Genomic DNA, 18,404 nt, shown 5'->3' with positions numbered 1-18,404 from the left:
TATTCTTAGGTCATTTCTGATTGGGCAAGGCATATGGCGTCTGAACCACCTTCTCATTTTAACATAACCTTTGATCATGTTTTCCAGAAACAACTGGTGTGTAATCACGCTTCTCCACATTACACACATAATTGTCACCTTATTTCTCATCAGTAACTTGTTATTTTCATCCAGGTATCATCCAAAATATCGCAGTTTTGGAAACCTTCTGTTCTTGGAGGCCCAGCTATGGTTCCCATAAGTTCTCGATATTTGAATGACTTTGAGGAGCTACGGCCTCTTGGTAAAAAAAAGAAAAAGAAAAGAAAAACTTGATGTATTTCTATTTGAGTTTTTCATATTGATAGCTTTTGTTCTCTTTTGGTTAAGTTGAGAATTAGTTATATTTATTCTTTATATTCTTTGTATATTCCTAGGGTAGTTGTTAGGTGTATGTTATTAACTCTCTCATTTACTGCTTTATTTGTACATACCTTGTATATATGACTGGCTAGTAGATCAATATCACATACTGACTACATTTCAAATTTCTTTCTCTGTCATAATATCTAAATTAACATGATATCAGAGCCATTATTTTGAATTTTTAGGGTTGTGGTTCTCATAAGATTGGGAAGTTTAGGAAAACTTATGAGAGGAAAATAAGGGGGAAACAAGGGGCAAAGAAGAAAGATCCAGTAGATCAAGGTAATTATCTTAACGGTTGTGATTATAAGGAGTAAGTAATAATGTGTGTAGTGTGGTTGTAGGCTCAGCTTAGATGCCAGAGTCACCTTTTGGCTTGCATTAATATTTTGTTATGTTTTGTTGAGCACTCGAACAACTCCGCCTATGTTTATAGCCGGTCCCAAGCCCGGGTAAAGGAGGAGGGTTGTGTTAGGCCATCAACAGCCAATGTAAAAATTTGTTGAATCTATCATGAACATGGACAATAGACGTTATAATGTTAATGCTAGGTCGTTGCCCGTAAGTAACGCGCTGCATGGCTCGAGTACAGTGATAAGTGAGTTAGAGCCGCTGCATCGGCGCCCGGATGTAGTGTTAAATGAGCAAGGGCTACCGCGTCATTCTGGACGCACGCGGCTAAAGAAGTTAGTCCATAAGAGCAAAATTAGATTTGGTACTTGGAATGTTGGGACATTAAATTGTAAATCTGTAGAGGTTGTAGGGGTTATGATTCAAAGGAAAATCAATATCCTTTGCTTGCAAGAAACAAAATGGCGTGGAGAAGAAGCTAAGGATATTCAAGGTTTCAAACTTTGGTATACAGGAAAAGTAAGTGCACGCAATGGAGTAGGCATCATTATAGATAAGGAGTGGAAGAAGAACGTTGTAGAAGTTAGCAGAATTGGAGACAGAATTATTTCTTTAAAAATGATAATTGGACGTGAGACTGTTAATATTGTTAGCGCTTATGCGCCGCAAGTCGGGACAGAAGCCAGTCTTAAGGAATTATTTTGGGAGGATCTGGAGGGGTTGATTCGACACATACCACAGAGTGAAAAGATTTTTATTGGAGGAGACTTTAATGGGCATGTCGGGAGGGAAGCTGGTCAGTATGCGAGGGTGCATGGTGGTTTTGGTTTTGGAGAGCTAAACAATGAAGGGCAAACTCTTCTTGATTTCTCATTGGCGTATGATTTTAAGATTGCCAATACTTGTTTCAAGAAGAGAGATGAGCATCTCATCACCTACAAAAGTGGAGCCTCAAGGTCGCAGATTGATTTTCTTTTGGTTAGGAACACAGATAGAAAACTTTGTAAAAATTGTAAGGTGATCCCTGGAGATGCTGTAACGACACAACATAGGGTCCTAGTCCTTGATGTGTGTATTATGAGTAAAATCCAAAAACGTCGACAAGTAGTAACACCAAGGATTAGGTGGTGGCAATTAAAAGGTGAGAAGCAAGATATTTTCAAGCGAAATCTTTTGGATAAAGGAATTTGGGATTCTCAGGGAAGTGCTAACATCATATGGGAGGATATGGCTAAAAAGATACGGGAGGTTGCAAAAGTAGTTTTGGGAGAATCGAAAGGTCTTGGTCCGAGAGATAAGGAGTCTTGGTGGTGGAATAATAGTGTACAGGACAAAATCAAGTATAAGAAGAACTGTTTTAAAGCCATACATTTGTGTAACAATGAGGAAAATTGGGAGAGGTACCGTATGGCTAAGAAGGAAACTAAGAGAGCTGTGGGTGAAGCTCGTTCTAAAGCTTTTGAAGAATTTTATAAGAACCTTGAGACGAAGGAAGGAGAGCAAAATATTTATAAGATTGCCAAGAGTAGGGAAAGAAAATCAAGAGATCTAGAACAGGTAAGGTGTATTAAGGATGAAGAGGGAAGAATTTTAGTTACAGATGATGAAATTAAAAATAGATGGAAGACTTATTTTTCTAAACTTTTCAATGATGGAGAGGATTCATCTAGTAACTTGGAGGATTTAGTAATTGGTGAAGGAGAACAAAATTTGTCATTCTATCGAAACATACGTGATAAGGAGGTAAAGGAAGCTCTTAAGAAAATGGCAAATGGTAGAGCTAACGGACCTGATTGTATATCTATCGAAGCGTGGAAATGTTTAGGTGAAGAAGGGGTGAGATGGTTAACTAAGTTATTTAATGTGATTTTACGGTCCAAGAAAATGCCTGATGAGTGGAGGAGAAGTACATTAATTCCTATTTATAAAAATAAAGGAGATATTCAGAATTGTACTAACTATAGAGGGATTAAACTCATGAGCCACACAATGAAATTGTGGGAGAAAGTAATTGAGCATAGGTTGAGATTGGAGACAAGTATTTCTGAGAATCAATTTGGTTTTATGCCAGGTAGATCAACTACAGAGGCGATTTATCTACTAAGGGGATTAATGGAAAAGTATCGTTGTAAAGATAAAGATCTACACATGGTTTTTATTGATTTGGAAAAAGCTTATGACCGTATACCAAGAGAAGTGCTTTGGAAAGCGTTGGAAAAAAAGGGAGTACGGATTGCTTATATTAAAGCCATACAAGATATGTATGAGGGGGTAAAAACTAGTATAAGAACGCCTAGTGGTCAAACAAAGGATTTTCCTATAAAGATTGGGCTACATCAGGGATCATCTCTGAGTCCTTATTTGTTCAACTTGATTTTAAATGTTTTGACGGAACATATTCAAGAGGAAATCCCGAAATGTATGCTCTTCGCGGATGATATAGTTCTTATAGCAGAGACAAGAGAAGAGGTTAATTGCAAACTTGAGTTATGGAGGAGGACATTGGAGTCGAAAGGTTTTCGTCTGAGTAGAAGTAAGACGGAATATTTATATTGTAAATTTGATAAAGGACTATTCGAAAATAATTTGGAAGTAAAATTGGGAGATCAAATTATACCTCAAGTGGAAAAGTTTAGATATTTGGGAGCCATTATCCAAAATGATGGCGAAATCAGTGGAGATATTTCACATAGAATTCAAGCTGGGTGGTTTAATTGGAGAAAAGCTAAAGGAGTTATTTGTGACCGTAAGGTGCCTAATAAACTTAAAGGAAAGTTTTATCGTACTGCTATCAGACCGGCAATGTTATATAGTAGTGAATGCTGGGCTCTAACGGGACAGCAAGAGCATAAAGTTGGAGTAGCAGAGATGAGAATGTTACGATGGATGTGCGGACATACACGTAAAGATAAAATTCGAAATGAGCACATGCGTGAAAAAGTGAGGGTGGCACCTATTGAGGAAAAAATGGTAGAAAATCGGTTGAGATGGTTTGGGCATGTACAAAGAAGACCAAGGGAGGCACCAGTGAGAAGAGTGGAACATATAACTTTGAGTCCGATTAAGAGAGGTAGAGGAAGGCCTAAGAGAACACTCTTGGAAGTTGTTGAACGTGATCTCTTAATTAATAATATTTCTAAAAGCTTAATAAATGATAGAGCACAATGGCGTCTTGCAATCCATGTAGCCGACCCCACCTAGTGGGATAAAGGCTTGTTGTTGTTGTTGTTGTTTTGTTGAGCACTCGAACAATGTTTTAGAGAGAAGATAGTTGTGAGGAGAGTGCTGGTCTCTCAAACAGTAGTGAGGGACCTAATCTATGTTTATGATTTATGCTTCTCTATATTTTGTTTATCATTGGGGAATAAGGTTTTGGCTAGAATTAATGAAGTTCCTTTTATAACACTGATTCAATCATCTGTGTTCATTGACAGCAAAACCCTAGAATTTCTCTCATTTATTGCTTGCTTGCTTTATTGTTTAGAGCAGGGTTATATCAATTGGTATCAGAGTAGTACAATCTTAGGGCATTGAGTTAAGAAGAATGGCAGAACAAGTGCAATGTGCTAACCTGGAAGTATAAGAATTGAAGGAAACAGTTGGAAGGTTTACCAAAGGCATGAGTATTCTTAGAGAAATGATACAAAGGATAGACGCGAACCTGGGATAGATGCAAAAGACTTTGGTAGAGTATGCACATGGTGAGGAAACTTCTCACAAAGAAGGAGTCTCATAAATTTGGAAGGTTCAAGAGATTGGAATTACCTGTCTTTGCAGGGGAGGGCCCATTTGGTTAGCTCTTTCATGTTGAAAGATACTGCCACATCAACTCCTTGATTGAAGATGAGAAGTTAGATGTCACAGTGGTTTGTCTTGAAGGAAAGGCCTTGAGTTGGTACCTATGGTTAGATACTAGAACCTCATTATGCAGCTAGTCTAAATTTAGAAAAGAGCAATTGTGCCATTATCATTCTACTCAACTTAGGGGTGAATATGAGACATATTCGCAGCCAAGTAAGGAGGTTCTGTGCTTGAGTATATGGAGGAGTTCAAGAGGTTTGCACTGTTAAGAGAAGTGTTTGAAGAATGTCTAATCGGTGCTTCTCGTTTTGGCTTGAAGGTTGAAGTTAGAGCAGAATTAAAGCTCTGGCATGCTTCGACTTTACAGCAAGTCATGGAAGCTACCATGTGCGACGACAACAGTCACAAGTTATAGGAAGAGAAGAGTCTTAAGGTTTCACGAGCCTAACATTTCCCTAATAGGCCTAAGTTCTTTTTGGCCCAACCTTATCTTCTAAGGGTCTCACATGTGCTAGAGTCAAGTAAAGGGACGAGTACCTTCTCTATGACATCGCATGCAGAAAATTCCAAGAAACCAAAGACGAAACATAGAGACTTGAAAACAAGTAGTAACACTTCGGGGATGAGCTTGGCGTGTAAGGGAGGAGCATCTTGTAGGTTGTCTAACGCTGAGATTGCTTAACTACGAGAATTAGGGTTATGTTTTAAGTGTGCTAAAAAATTGGCCCCATCTATGTCTGCAAAACAAACATCTTCAAGTGATGTTGTTGGAGATGGATGCTGAGGACATTAATGAAGAGCTCACACTTGTTATTGAAATTAAAAGTGCTCTCTTTGTTTCAATCCTTCTATACTGAAATTAAAATCAGTTTGGTACTTCAATACCTATATTACAAAGAGATAATGCAAAGGAGTATTTTTCTACCCCATCTCTCCATTATTTATCTTCTCAGGGTTTTCTACATCAGTCTTCATGTGCATATACATCCTAACAAAATGGTATGGCATGCTAAAAGAAACAATTGGCATCTTATTGAAACCGCTCACACTCTTCTTGATTCTAAAATGCCACACCTGGGGCAATGCTGTTCTCAATGCTTGTTATTTGATTAACTACATGCCTTCGCCTATTTTACACAATGAGATTCTTTACTCTATTTTGTTTCCTTCTGCACCTCTTTATCCGCTTCCTCCTTCTGTTTTTCGCTGTACTTGCTTTGTCCATGATTTGACCCCTAGCATGACAAACTTGCTGCCAAAGCTATCATGTGTTTTTTTTTGGATACTTTCGGGTCCAAAAGGTTATTGTTGTTTCTCTCCTACCATTAACGAGTACATTACCCCTGTTGATATCGCCTTCTTTGAGACCTCTCTTTTTTTTCTCTCCTCTGACTTTGAACAATCTATGTCTAAGGTCCTTCCTCTTACCTTGATCCGCTTGCTATAAACAAACCATCCATCACTCAAACATACCATTGTTGCGCTCACCCTTCCTCCTTGGCTAGCCCTAGTGAAATACTTGTGGACTTGCCTATACTCCAGTATTAGCTCCTGCTCAGATCCTACATCCTTTTGATGATGCCCTTATTGCTCTTGATAAGGGTACTTGTTCTACTTGTAATCCTCATCCTATTTATAATTTTTTGAGCTATCATTGTATATCTACATCATATACTGCTTTTGTGTCTTTACCATTCCTGGGAATGTTAGTAAGGTACTTTCCCATTGGGTGGTGATAGGCAATGCTTGATGAGGTGGTTGCTCTCCTACTAATCATACTTGGGATCTGGTTGCTTTACCTCTTGGAAAGTCATTAGTTGGTTGTAAATGGGTGTTTACTATCAAGTTTGCTCTTGATGGTTCTTTTGATTCACTAAAAGCTTAGTTGCCTAGAGCTATACCTAGATTTTTGGCGTTGACTATGACTACACTTTTTCTATGGTTGCCAAAATTGCATTTGTTCGATTACTCTTGGCCATTGTTGCCATTAATCAGTGGACTCTCTACTAGCTTGACATGAAAAATGGTTTTCTCCATGGAGAGTTAGAGGAAAAGGTGTATATGGAGCAACCTCTTAAGATTTGTTGTTAAGGGGGAATCTGGGAAGGTTTGTAGGCTGCGTAAATCCCTTTATGAACTAAACAATCTCCTTTTGCTTGGTTTAGCAGTTTCAGTATGGCTCTTCAAGAGTATGGAATGATCTGCAGTGTTGTAGATCACTCTACATTATATCATCACTCACCATCTGGTCAATGCATTTATCTAGTTATTTATGTGGATAGCATTTTTATTACAGGCAATGATTAGGATGGGATCTCTAAACTCAAGCATCATCTGATGACATCCTTTTAAACAAAGGATTTGGGTAAGCTCGAGTATTTTTTTTGGCATTGAGGTAGCTCAATCATCAGATAGAGTTATATCACAATGAAAGTATGTTCTTGATATTCTAAAAGAGACAGGGATGATGGATTATCATCCAGTTGACACTCCTATGGATCCAAATGTCAAACTTCTGCCAGGACAGGAGGAGCCTCTTGCAAACCTAAAAAGATATCGAAGATTGGTTGGAAAACTCAACTACCTCACTCTTACTTGTCTCGATATCTCTTTTCCTATAAGGGTGGTAAGTTAGTTCTTGGATTCTCCATGACATAGCCACTAGGAAGTTGTAGCTTGAATTCTTATATACATTAAGGATGGATCCCCAGGCGAAGGACTCTTATATGAAGACAAGGGGAATTCTCAAATAATTGGCTATGGTTATAGTGATAAGGATGACGCCCAATATGATACTTAAATTATTGGGTATAGCGATGTAGGCTGGGCTGGATACTTAATTGATTGATGTTCTACTTTAGGATATTGTGTATTTATTGGCAGAAATCTAATTTCCTAGAAGAGCAAGAAACAAAATGTTGTTGCAAGGTCTAGTGTTGAAGCAGAATATCGTGCCATGGCCTTAGCTACATGTGAGCTTATTTGGTTAATGCAACTTCTTCAAGAATTGAAATGTGGGAATATTACTAGAATGGATTTGATCTTTGATAATCAGGCTGCAATACATATAGCCTTAACGTAGTGTTTTATGAGAGGACTAAATACATTGAGCTTGATTGCCATTTTGTATGAGAGAAGATTCAATTAGGATGTCTTGCTACAAAATATGTAAGTTCTAATGATCAACTAGCAGACATATTAACCAAAGCTCTTTGGGGACCTCGAATAAAGTACATTTGTAACAAGCTTGGTGCATATGATTTATGCACACCAGCTTGAGGGGGAGTGTTGAGAATTAGTTATATTTATTCTTTACATTCTTTGTATATTCCTAGAGTGCTTGTTAGGTGCATGTTATTAACTCCTTCATTTACTACTTTGTTTGCACATGCCCTATATATATGACTGACCAGTAGATCATTATTACACACTAACTGCGTTTCATATTTCTCTCTCTCTCTCTCTCAATCGCTAAATTAATAGTTGACGACTGACATAATTTTTAAGTGAACTAATTGAGCTACTTTTTCACCATATGCTTGTGCAATGCTTTCTTATGCCTTAAATTCTAGTATATTCAAGATATAGTGTATATTTGATAGAGTGCCATCTGTCCAGTAGTCCTTAATTTGTTATGTAATAAATAAATAAATAATATTAGTTAAAGGGTTAATAGGTTGTTAGGATAGTTACTTAAGGATGTCAGGTATGGGCTATAAAAGGACACCAAAAAGACCGTTATAATCAGTTCTGGAAATAATAGACTTAAGTTCCTTGTTTCTATCTTCCTCTCTAGTCTCTTTCTCTCTCTGTTTCCTCTATTTCCTCTCTTTCCTTCCCTTTTCTCTAATTATTATGCATCATAATCATACACAGCTAAAGGAAGAAGAAGACTAAGGTTGGAGATGTTGATGGGAAAAGTAGGGTTATTTGTTGATTGGTGTATAATTTATACAGTTCCATTTCTATTTTTTCTTCAATAAAGTATGATCAATTTCCATATATTTTGTTCGATCGTGGATAGGATATTTTACTATCCCATTGGTTGCCATATTATCATTGAAAACTTTTATTGGCCCTTCTTAACATATTTTCAGCTCTAAAGGCAATCGAGTTAACCAAATTCCCTATGCTGAAAAAAGCTCGAAACTCAGCTTCAGCACTTGTACATGTGACTACCTTATCTTCAAGCCTGTTAATAGTTTACGGATAGCTTATGTTCCCTTTCTGGTAAAAGTTGACATAATTTTTAAGCGAACTGATTGAGCTACATTTCTACTAGATGCTAGGGCAATGGTTTCTTATGCTTTAAATTCTAGTATATTTGAAAAATTGTGTATATCTGTTAGAGTACCATGCGTCCAATAGTCTTTAATCATGCACAAATGAAGGAAGAAGAGGGCAAGCGTTGATGATAACAATAGGAAAATTAAGATATTTTACGTACTGCTTCTTTATGTCATCAAGTTTCCCTAAACAAATGTGCAATATCCAATGGTTAGCCTTCTATCTGTAACAAAACCTTCCTAATCAGCATCTAAATATGCTTGAACTCCCTATGTGCCCTTTTTTTGAAGTTTAGACCCTTTCTTGGGATAAATTTTACAAGATTCTACAGACATCTGCAAGGTGCTCTTCATTGAGTTTACTTGCAAACTGCATCTCTCCAATAAGTGGCTAGAACATTACTAGTCATCATAATAGCTCTTGCTACCTCCAACAAATGCTTGTTTTTCCTTTTCACAACTCTATTTTGTTGTGGAGTGTTAACACTGGACGTTTGATGATGAATCCCATGATCCTTGAAGGATCAGAAGGCTGTACTCAATTACTATTTTCCATTCTTAAATGAACAAAGGGAAGCTTTTGCAAGTTGAATTTAGCTAGAAAATTGAACACCATGCCAGCCTTGTCTTATTTGGACCTTCATCTGAACACACTAGGTAGTTGTTTGACTATTATTGTTTTTTGAGTTTTGTTGTTCAAGCTATTTATTGATATGATTGAGCCATGTTTTGAATCTTTTTGGATTACAATTTCAAGAATGCTCCTCTATCCAAATAATTCACCTCTTCTTTTTGGTTTTCTTTTACATGCAAGACTTAACTTGGATATTCTTGAGATACATGACAAAGTATTTCATAGAATATTCTAATGCTATTAACTAGGTCTGTTAATTGTTTAATCTTTGCTGAAATGTGTTAATTGGCACTGTGAACAGGTCATGGTGGTTTTGGTCATGTTGTGTTGTGCAGAAACAAACTTGACGGAAGGCAGTATGCAGTAAAGAAAATTCGCCTTAATGACAAAAGCATGCCTGTAAATGACAGGATTTTAAGGTAAATTTATATGTCGGAGCATGCCTGTAAATGACAGGATTTTAAGGTAAATTTATGTGTGGAAGTATCTTTGTTTTATTTTAAATATTCTCTAAGATAGGATTAATGACTAGGAGGTAATTGTAAAGTAATTATTATAATTTATTAGGCTTTATTCTATGTCTTTTCCCTTTGTGTACATATTTCAGTTAACTTGCTTTTTAGAAAAATGAGGATTTTTTTCCCAAATATTCCACATTATGTTCAAAAGTATTGGGAAAAAATTGTGGATAAAATTTTTTCGAAGTATATTTCTTATTGTTTGGAAATTCAACTACAATAGTCCTTATAGTCATATTATTTGATGTTGGACAGACTTGCCAAAGAGAATTGTTTCCATTTATGCTTAAGAATTGAAACATTTATCTATGCCTTTTCAAGTATCTCATGCAGACTGTACAACAACAACAACAACAACAACAAGCCTTTATCCCACTAGGTGGGGTCGGCTACATGGATTGCAAGACGCCATTGTGCTCTATCATTTATTAAGCTTTTAGAAATATTATTAATTAAGAGATCACGTTCAACAACTTCCAAGTGTGTTCTCTTAGGCCTTCCTCTACCTCTCTTAATCGGACTCAAAGTTATATGTTCCACTCTTCTCACTGGTGCCTCCCTTTGGTCTTCTTTGTACATGCCCAAACCATCTCAACCGATTTTCTACCATTTTTTCCTCAATAGGTGCCACCCTCACTTTTTCACGTATGTGCTCATTTTGAATTTTATCTTTACGTGTATGTCCGCACATCCATGCAGACTGTAATTTTTAATTTTGACACTGAAAGTTTATGCGAGTACAATAGCATGTGATAGAAGGGGAAGCATGAGAAGAAGAAACTAGAGGAAATGCAATGCCATAAACTGTCGTAAGTCTTGTGTAAAGTTGATATTGGTTAGTTAGTTATACTCTTAACTAACCTTCTGTACTGTAAACAAGAATGAGAGAAATAATGGAACTGACTACCATTTGTTATCCCTAATGCATCCTTGTCAAGCCAACAATACTTCCTGCCATACCCTGCCTTTAAAAAGGAAAAAAATTGTCAATGGTGGCAAATGTCAGAGGAGCAAAATTCTAGGACATTGATTGCAAATCATAAAGTTGGTCCCTTGTTGCTTCTTCATCAGGAAAATCCTTATATTGGACCATTACTTCTGTCATTTGTGTACTTCTCTTTTTTATCATCCTTCTTTGCAGTATCCTCTCAGAAATTTGGTGCTCAGGTTGAGCTGGCCAATCTTAAGAGGATGTCTAGGTTCTATTGTTGTGTCAACGAAGGCCTTTAGAAGTGAGAGTGTGAGACATAGAGGGTATGATGGACTTTGAAGTCACTAGGTTGGACCATTACTTCTTTGCAGTAAAGATGTTTGCTTTATGGTTTCTTGCAAGAACATAGGTCATGCAAATAGTTCCTGCCTTGTCCTTCTCTTTGATAAAATGTCTTTGATAGAGCTGGTGATTCCCAAAAGATTTTCCTGTCATTTCCTAAGGCTTACAGTAGACAATCTAGGAAGGGAGGTGATTTAGAGAAGACTAAGACCAGTGGTCAAGATGTTTATTTGAAGGTTTATAATTGTAAGATTCAAATGATAAAAGAAAAGTCAGGTTAGGTGTAGCCTAGGATATGGGTAGTGTCAGTAGGGGTAATGACTACTTTTTGACTCTTTAAATATGTACTTCTGTGATAAGGGATGGAGAGGACTGTTGGAGAATTGTGGGCATGTGAGAAGAGTTTTAGCCTCTCGAATGCCAAATTAGGGGTAGAGAAGATCATCTTTTCTTTATCATTTTATCTTTCTACTTCAGTTTGTATTTGTGAGAGACCAGTGTTCGTGTTGCTGCTCCAAAGGTGTAGTTTACTTTGTTTCATGCTCTATAATTGCCATCTGAGTGTAGTTTCAGTCTTTATTTTGATTGTAATCCCACTCTATTATTCAGCAATAGTAATTGTTAGTTACATTTACAGTGTATTTTCTAGTTTTGCTTCTTTTTAAGCTTAATAGAGTAGAGGGTTCCATTAGTCTCCACCTTTAATGATTAGTTTTCTTATGCTGCACCAAATTAAGAGAAATATTAATAGCTACTTAATTGTCAAAATAAAACCTATTAGGGAGATGAATTTGAACTTGTTGTAAAACCAGTATCCTTTATAATCAAAGACCTTCACATATTCCCTGGGTCTCACAGCTCGTTGTGCTACTCCTTGCCTCCCCATTATGTTTCTTACTTCTCCAAGTGACTAAATTGCCTGATGGAAATTTGAAAATCTAGGATATGATATTTATTAAGAATTATTAGAATTTTAGTTGGATTGGGATTGACTAAGATTTATCCCTTTTTTAATTTTTAATTTAAAGTTTAGGATTTAATTTGTTTTAAGATTATATTTATCTTTATTTGAATAAAAATTATCCTATCTTTTAGGATTACCGTAGTATAGTTTAAATAGGATTATGAGAATAGGGCTTTATATATAAGGTTGAATGACAAATTTGCTCATAAACTATGGCCCTGTTTAGTACAAAGTATTGAATTTTGTAGGATTGAGAATGGAATTGGTAATGGGATTGGAACTGAAAATAAGGATTTAAATTCATGTTTAGTACGTGAGATTCAAAAATAATAATAAGCAACAAAAACTAGCTCAAAGACCCAACTACCATCATCTTCCTCCTTTGTGGCTTCAACTTGCGTTTGCTCCATCTTCCTCATCTTCCCCCTTCATAGCTTCGTTCCTCACGCCCATAGTCTCTCTCTCACACCCATGCTTTTGGGCTCGACACTGCTACAGTTGTCCTTCACTCGAGTCTCTGCATTGTCGATGGTGGTTAACAGGTAGTCCAGATCTAGGTGAAAGATTTAGGCTCACGACTCCATATCTCTAGATCTGCTCAATTAAACTTCCCTTGTGTTTCCTTTCTTATTCATCTTCCTAGTTCCGGCATCGCTATTGTGCCTGGGTGTGGTTGTGGGAAGCCCGATGGAGGAGGCTGGCAGAGGGCAGTGGCAGAGACGTGAAAGGCGAGGGTGGAGGACAGAGGGAGAGACGACAAAGACGGGAATGATAGAGGGTATTTTTGTCAAAAAATAATCAATCCCGGGATTGATTTTCCAGTATTAGGGGGTATGTGGTATTGGGTAATCCCACCTAGATGGATTTGGGCTTGGGATTAAAATCCTTATTCCCTCATACCAAACCTAAAAACTTAGGATTATTTAGTGCCAATGCCAGTCCTACTCCCTCATTCCTTTGTACCAAACAGGGCCTATAGATCCAGGACCATCTAAGATCCTAAATTCATTTTCAATGCAATGTTTCTCTTTAACTTTTGAAAATGGTGCAATCTTGTCACTACCATTAACAAATGTTAACTTTGACCATTAATTGACCTCTAAAATTACAGAAAAGGACAAGAAAATTTTATTGGTCATTTTTTGTAATTTTTGCGGTCCTTATTTGTAATTTTGGGTCATTCATTTTCTATAATTTTTTTGACATTTTTTTTTTATTTTTTGGTGAACTAATAGTTAAAGTTGACTTTTGTTAATGATAGGAGTGACATTGCTCTATTTTTAAAAGTTGAAGGAAAACATTGCACCAAAAATGAGTTTAGGGTCTCAAATACTTTTAGACTTATAGTTTAAGGTCAAATTGCCCTTTAAATCTTATAGATAAGCACTAGGACTAGTTATTGACTTTCTGTCTATGAAATGGAATAATATTTTGAGCGTTTACCTCTCTATTTTATCCCTCCTACTCAAAGTCTTCCTTCTTCTGTTTCTCTGTCTTCCATCTCTTCCTACTCATCACTATATTACATCATTCTTCCATACAAATGCACAATGGGGGATACTCTATGCTCTGTTAAACTTGTCGAAATAGCTTTTGTAAACATTTCTATCTTGGCTCATTTTCCCTTATTAAATCATAGACCTTTTATATTTTTAGAATATCTGTGATTCCATGCAATTTAATTGCTGTTATTAGGTAACAAGGGATTTGAGATCTCATAATTATGGGTCTCGTGTTACTTAAGTTGATGTCCTAGCCTTTTCCATACAGGAAGTAAATGTGAAATTCAGAGTTGTGAAGGAACTTTGAAATTTCAAATTCCACAATTCTTCATATTGGAATGAAAGTTCCATGTTGGAAGGAACTGACTTTTGAGAGCAATAGGTAATACATTGGTCCATAGACTTGATATTTTCTAGGTTTTGGGTCAAGATAGGTGTCAATTCCATGACCGTAGATCTTCATGGAGGCCAATGACAAAATCCCAAAAGTAGAAGATCTTCTTGATGTTTGAGGCTTTCTGAACCCTAAAGAAAATAAAGCTTATGATTAGCAACTTGTTCAACCTGAACAGAACATAGTCAGTTGTTAAGAGAAAACAGTCAATTCATCCTCAGGAAGTATACTTGGCTGTTACTGAGATGCAGATTCAGATATTACAGTTATTTAGCCTGGTGCCTTTTTATTGTTTATCGTCTGTTGTTATGATGTTGCACATTACCCTTGATATTTTTCTCAGATATCACTTCTTCTTTACCTTTGTGAGGTTGTGCAAAAGAAATTAATGCCTCTGTTTGACTATTGTCAGTTGTGTTCCTTTTCTTTAATTGTCAATTCCCCACATGTTTTTCTCCATTACCATTTCTTACTTTGTTGTTCATTGTGGGGAGATGATCAGGGAAGTAGCAACTCTTTCCCGTCTGCAACATCAGCATGTTGTTCGATATTATCAGGTATCAAATTTCTGATTTTATCCTTCAATTTGTTAATTATGGTGGCTCTTTTGAGTAATATACATTAATAATCATTCCTAATATGCTCTGATTTTCTTTGTTTCTTTTATCTCCCCATGTATTCTACCCTGTTGTTTTGGATGGGTACCTTGTATGTCTTAGATGCAGCTTTTGCTAATATCTTGAGAGGGGCATATAATTTCTGGAAGAGCCAATGTGTATGTGCAAATATAACTTCCTTTATCTGTTATAATAATTGTATAACTTCCAGGCATGGTTTGAAACTGGTGTTGCTGATTCGTACACCGAAGCTACTAGGGGTTCAAGGACTCCATTGAGCTCCGCCTTCAGCTTTAAAGCTGCAAGGTCCCTAGAGGCTTTTAGACATGAGAGTCAGCTTGAATCAACTTTCCTTTACATTCAAATGGAGTACTGTCCAAGGTAAGACTTTCAATGACTTCTATTCTTACAATGCAGATATATTTGTACGCTCATTCTTAACTGCATGGCCTTGTCGAATTATCATATTGTTTGTCATTTACAGTTTTTTTTTTTTCCAAATAGATATTGTTGAATGAAGGCTGAGAGAAACATTCTGCTTCTGAATGAATGTTCTAATTGTTTACAAATTAGGAGACCTCTATTTATAGACACGAGGCAAACACAATTTTACAGAGATGCCCTTAGAGCTAAGATAAAAATACAATAATGCCCTTAAGTGTTAATATATTTTGCATCAACAAAAACTAAAAGAAATAAAAATATCTTAATAGTCCATATGAATCAATGGAGAAGTCCCCCTTTCATTTGTTTATGAGAAATTTGGTGAAAAAAATACTCTTCATTATTTCTCTCAATATTTACAAGAGCATGCTGGGATATTTATAAGAGTATATCAACATAGAGTAATAAATGCTATCTTAACCTCTAAGCACCAACTAATATCCATCTACTAAAGGAATAAAAATAAATTTACACAATTTAACTACACATTTTAACACTCCCCCTCAAGCTGGAGAGTAGATGTCATTCATTTCTAGCTTGGATGCTAACTTATGAAAATGTTCCCTTGATAATCCCTCTATGAGTATATCTGCCAATTGATTACTAGAAGGCATATATGAGGTATAGATTAGACCACTTTCCAACTTCTCTTTGATAAAGTGTCGATCAATTTCAACATGCTTGGTCTTATCATGTTGTGTTGTACAGGATTATGAACAATGTTGATAGCTGACTTGTTGTCATAATGGAGTGCCATTGGACCTTCCCATTTGATTCACAAATCTGATAAAATTATCTTTACCCACAACAACTCACAAATTCCAAGTGCCATAGCTCTAAACTCAGCTTTAGCACTAGATCTAGATACTACATCTTGCTTCTTGCTCCTCTAAGACTCCTGAGTGTGAGTTAGGACTATGCTTAAGTTGAATAAGAAATATTGTTTAGTATTTCTTGCTCCTTTATTTCTCTCTTCTCTCTCATCTCCTATCTCTTCCTCTTTCCTTCTCTTTCTCTCGTGTGTTTTCCCTTCTTTCTCCCTTTTCCTTGCTTTTCTATATGTTAGTTGTATGAGAGCCGGTCTTTCCTCACATTTGTATGCCAAACAAATGTTCACAAGCTATGTTGAAGAAGATGATAGTTTCGCATTATGCAACACTTAGTACCTTAGAGAGTCAACACCAAGCCCTCATTACCCAAATGGCTCAACTTGTTAGACATTTTGATCAATCCTGCAATTGGTAGAAGGTCATCTTCAAATGACAAAGGTGGCAATTATCTACCCATATTAAAGCAACGTGATTATCAACTTCTCACTTGATTCAAAAAAATAGGATTTCCAAGATACTAATGAGATGACATTCTTGGGTGGCTTTTGAAGTGTGAGCATATTTCCATTTGAATGAAACACCAAGTTTGTGGAAGGTCACTATGGTGAGTATTCACTTAGACACGGAGGCATTTTACTGGCATCAATCTTTCGAGCAATTGAAATGGGGCAAAAAGCTTTCTTGGGAATATTATGTAGAAGCCATTAAAGCTCATTTCCAAGAAGAATATGCTGTCAATTTAACTGTGAGATCAATGATGTCAATTACTTTACAAGAAGCACATAGCCTTGGCCGGTTACAAGAGATAAATCTTTAGAAGGTGGTAGAAGCAAACTCGTCATAGAAAATAGCTTCGTTGGCTCTATTGGAGATTCTTAGGTGTCTTCACACCCTTCAAACAGCTGGATATTGAACAAACATAGAGTCTTTAGTAGTGGGTCCTTGCCATTCAAGTCAAAAATGACTAAAACCATCTAGTGTGTCTGTGTTGTTGAGCTTAGTACAGGAAGTTCTTCTCTCCAAATAAAGAGCCAACTTTTGGTGCAAAAATTTTGAAAATGTTGAATCCAGAAGATGAAGCAAAGCACAGAGCCCAGAATATTTGTTTCTTCTTTCATTGAAAGTATTGCAAACATGGGTTTTTGTTTGGGTTCACGTGCTTGGGTAATTTTCTGGTTAAAAAGTCAAAGCCACAATTTCCATATAGTTGGCATTTTCAAAAGCACAAGCAATGTCAGTTTCCTTTAATAGGCCTAAAGAACTTTGAAATTGGGTCAATCATGTTGGATCATACAAGATGATAAGGAGGGTAGAGAAAATATTCCATAAGAAGATTGGAAGGAAGAAAGGTAGGATCATCATAAAAATATTGGTTCAATAGAGAGACTTGCCTAATGAAGAAGCAAATTGGATGTTGTGGAATTTGAGAGAAAAATATTTCTCATTTCATATGAATACTAAGCTGACTATATATACACAAGGGAGAAATAATTACTAATAATGTCTAATAAAACCTAATAAAGACTATTCAATATTTACAATAAATATCAAATATTCTCACACTCCCCCATAAGTTAGATTATAGATGCTAATCATGTCTAACTTGTTTATACAATTCTCAAATGTAGGGCCAAGCAACCCTTTAGTCAAAACATCAGTTGCTTGTAACTTTGTAGGCAAATATGTCAAACATATAATTCCTTCTTCCACCTTTTCTCTAGTGAAGTGTCGGTCTATCTCCATATGTTTTGACCTGTCATGTTGTACTGAATTTAAAGCCATACTTATGGCGGCTTTATTATCATAGTAGAGCTTAAATGGTGAACTTGCTTCAACCTATATTTCATTCAAGACTCGTACCAGCCACAACTCCTTTGTTATTCCTTGAGCTAAACCTTTCAACTCAGATTCGGCACTACTTTTTGAAACAACTCTTTGCTTCTGGCTTCTCCATATGACTGGATTACCCCACACAAATGAACAATAGCTAGAGGTTAACCTTTGATATTGGTAAGTTCCACCCTAACTTGCATCAAAGTAAACTTCTATAGATCTTTACTTATGTTTTCCGAAGAACGGCCCTTTACCAGGAGTACTTTTTAGATATCTCAAAATCTTGTAGACTGCTTACATATGACTTTTCATTGGGCAACTCATATATTGACTTTCTACACTGACAGCAAATGCTATATTTGGCCTTGTATGAGAAAGATATATTAGTTTTCCAACAAGTTTTTGATATCTCTCCTTGTCAATAGCTTCTTCCTTTTCTTCTTCATACTCCTTTTCTAAGTTTTCTTCCCCCTCAAAGTTTTCCAGCAAATGTTTCTTCATAGTCTGAGCCATATGTCGGGGTAAACTCCCTTGCAATCAAGCATGCTTTCA

General features: G+C 36.4%; 1 protein-coding gene across 5 annotated transcripts in view; it reads left to right on the top strand.

Moving 5' to 3' along the window:
• Positions 1-18,404, top strand: part of LOC129315988 (eIF-2-alpha kinase GCN2) — an 83,486-nt gene that overhangs the window by 17,644 nt on the left and 47,438 nt on the right. For all 5 annotated transcript variants that reach the window (XR_008594643.1, XM_054960199.1, XM_054960198.1 and 2 more), the window contains exons 9-13: positions 10-96; positions 175-283; positions 9,779-9,896; positions 14,631-14,685; positions 14,957-15,126. Coding sequence is in view for 4 of the 5 variants with exons in the window: in XM_054960199.1 (XP_054816174.1) it covers positions 10-96; positions 175-283; positions 9,779-9,896; positions 14,631-14,685; positions 14,957-15,126 (539 nt within the window). In the remaining variant the exon portion in view is untranslated. The remainder of the gene's footprint in view (positions 1-9; positions 97-174; positions 284-9,778; positions 9,897-14,630; positions 14,686-14,956; positions 15,127-18,404) is intronic.

This window comes from Prosopis cineraria, unplaced genomic scaffold (assembly GCF_029017545.1).
Source record: "Prosopis cineraria cultivar Desert tree isolate PC_DT_omini unplaced genomic scaffold, ASM2901754v1 PC7, whole genome shotgun sequence".
Taxonomy (NCBI): domain Eukaryota; kingdom Viridiplantae; phylum Streptophyta; class Magnoliopsida; order Fabales; family Fabaceae; genus Prosopis; species Prosopis cineraria.
This window is presented reverse-complemented; position numbering and strand designations above follow the sequence as displayed.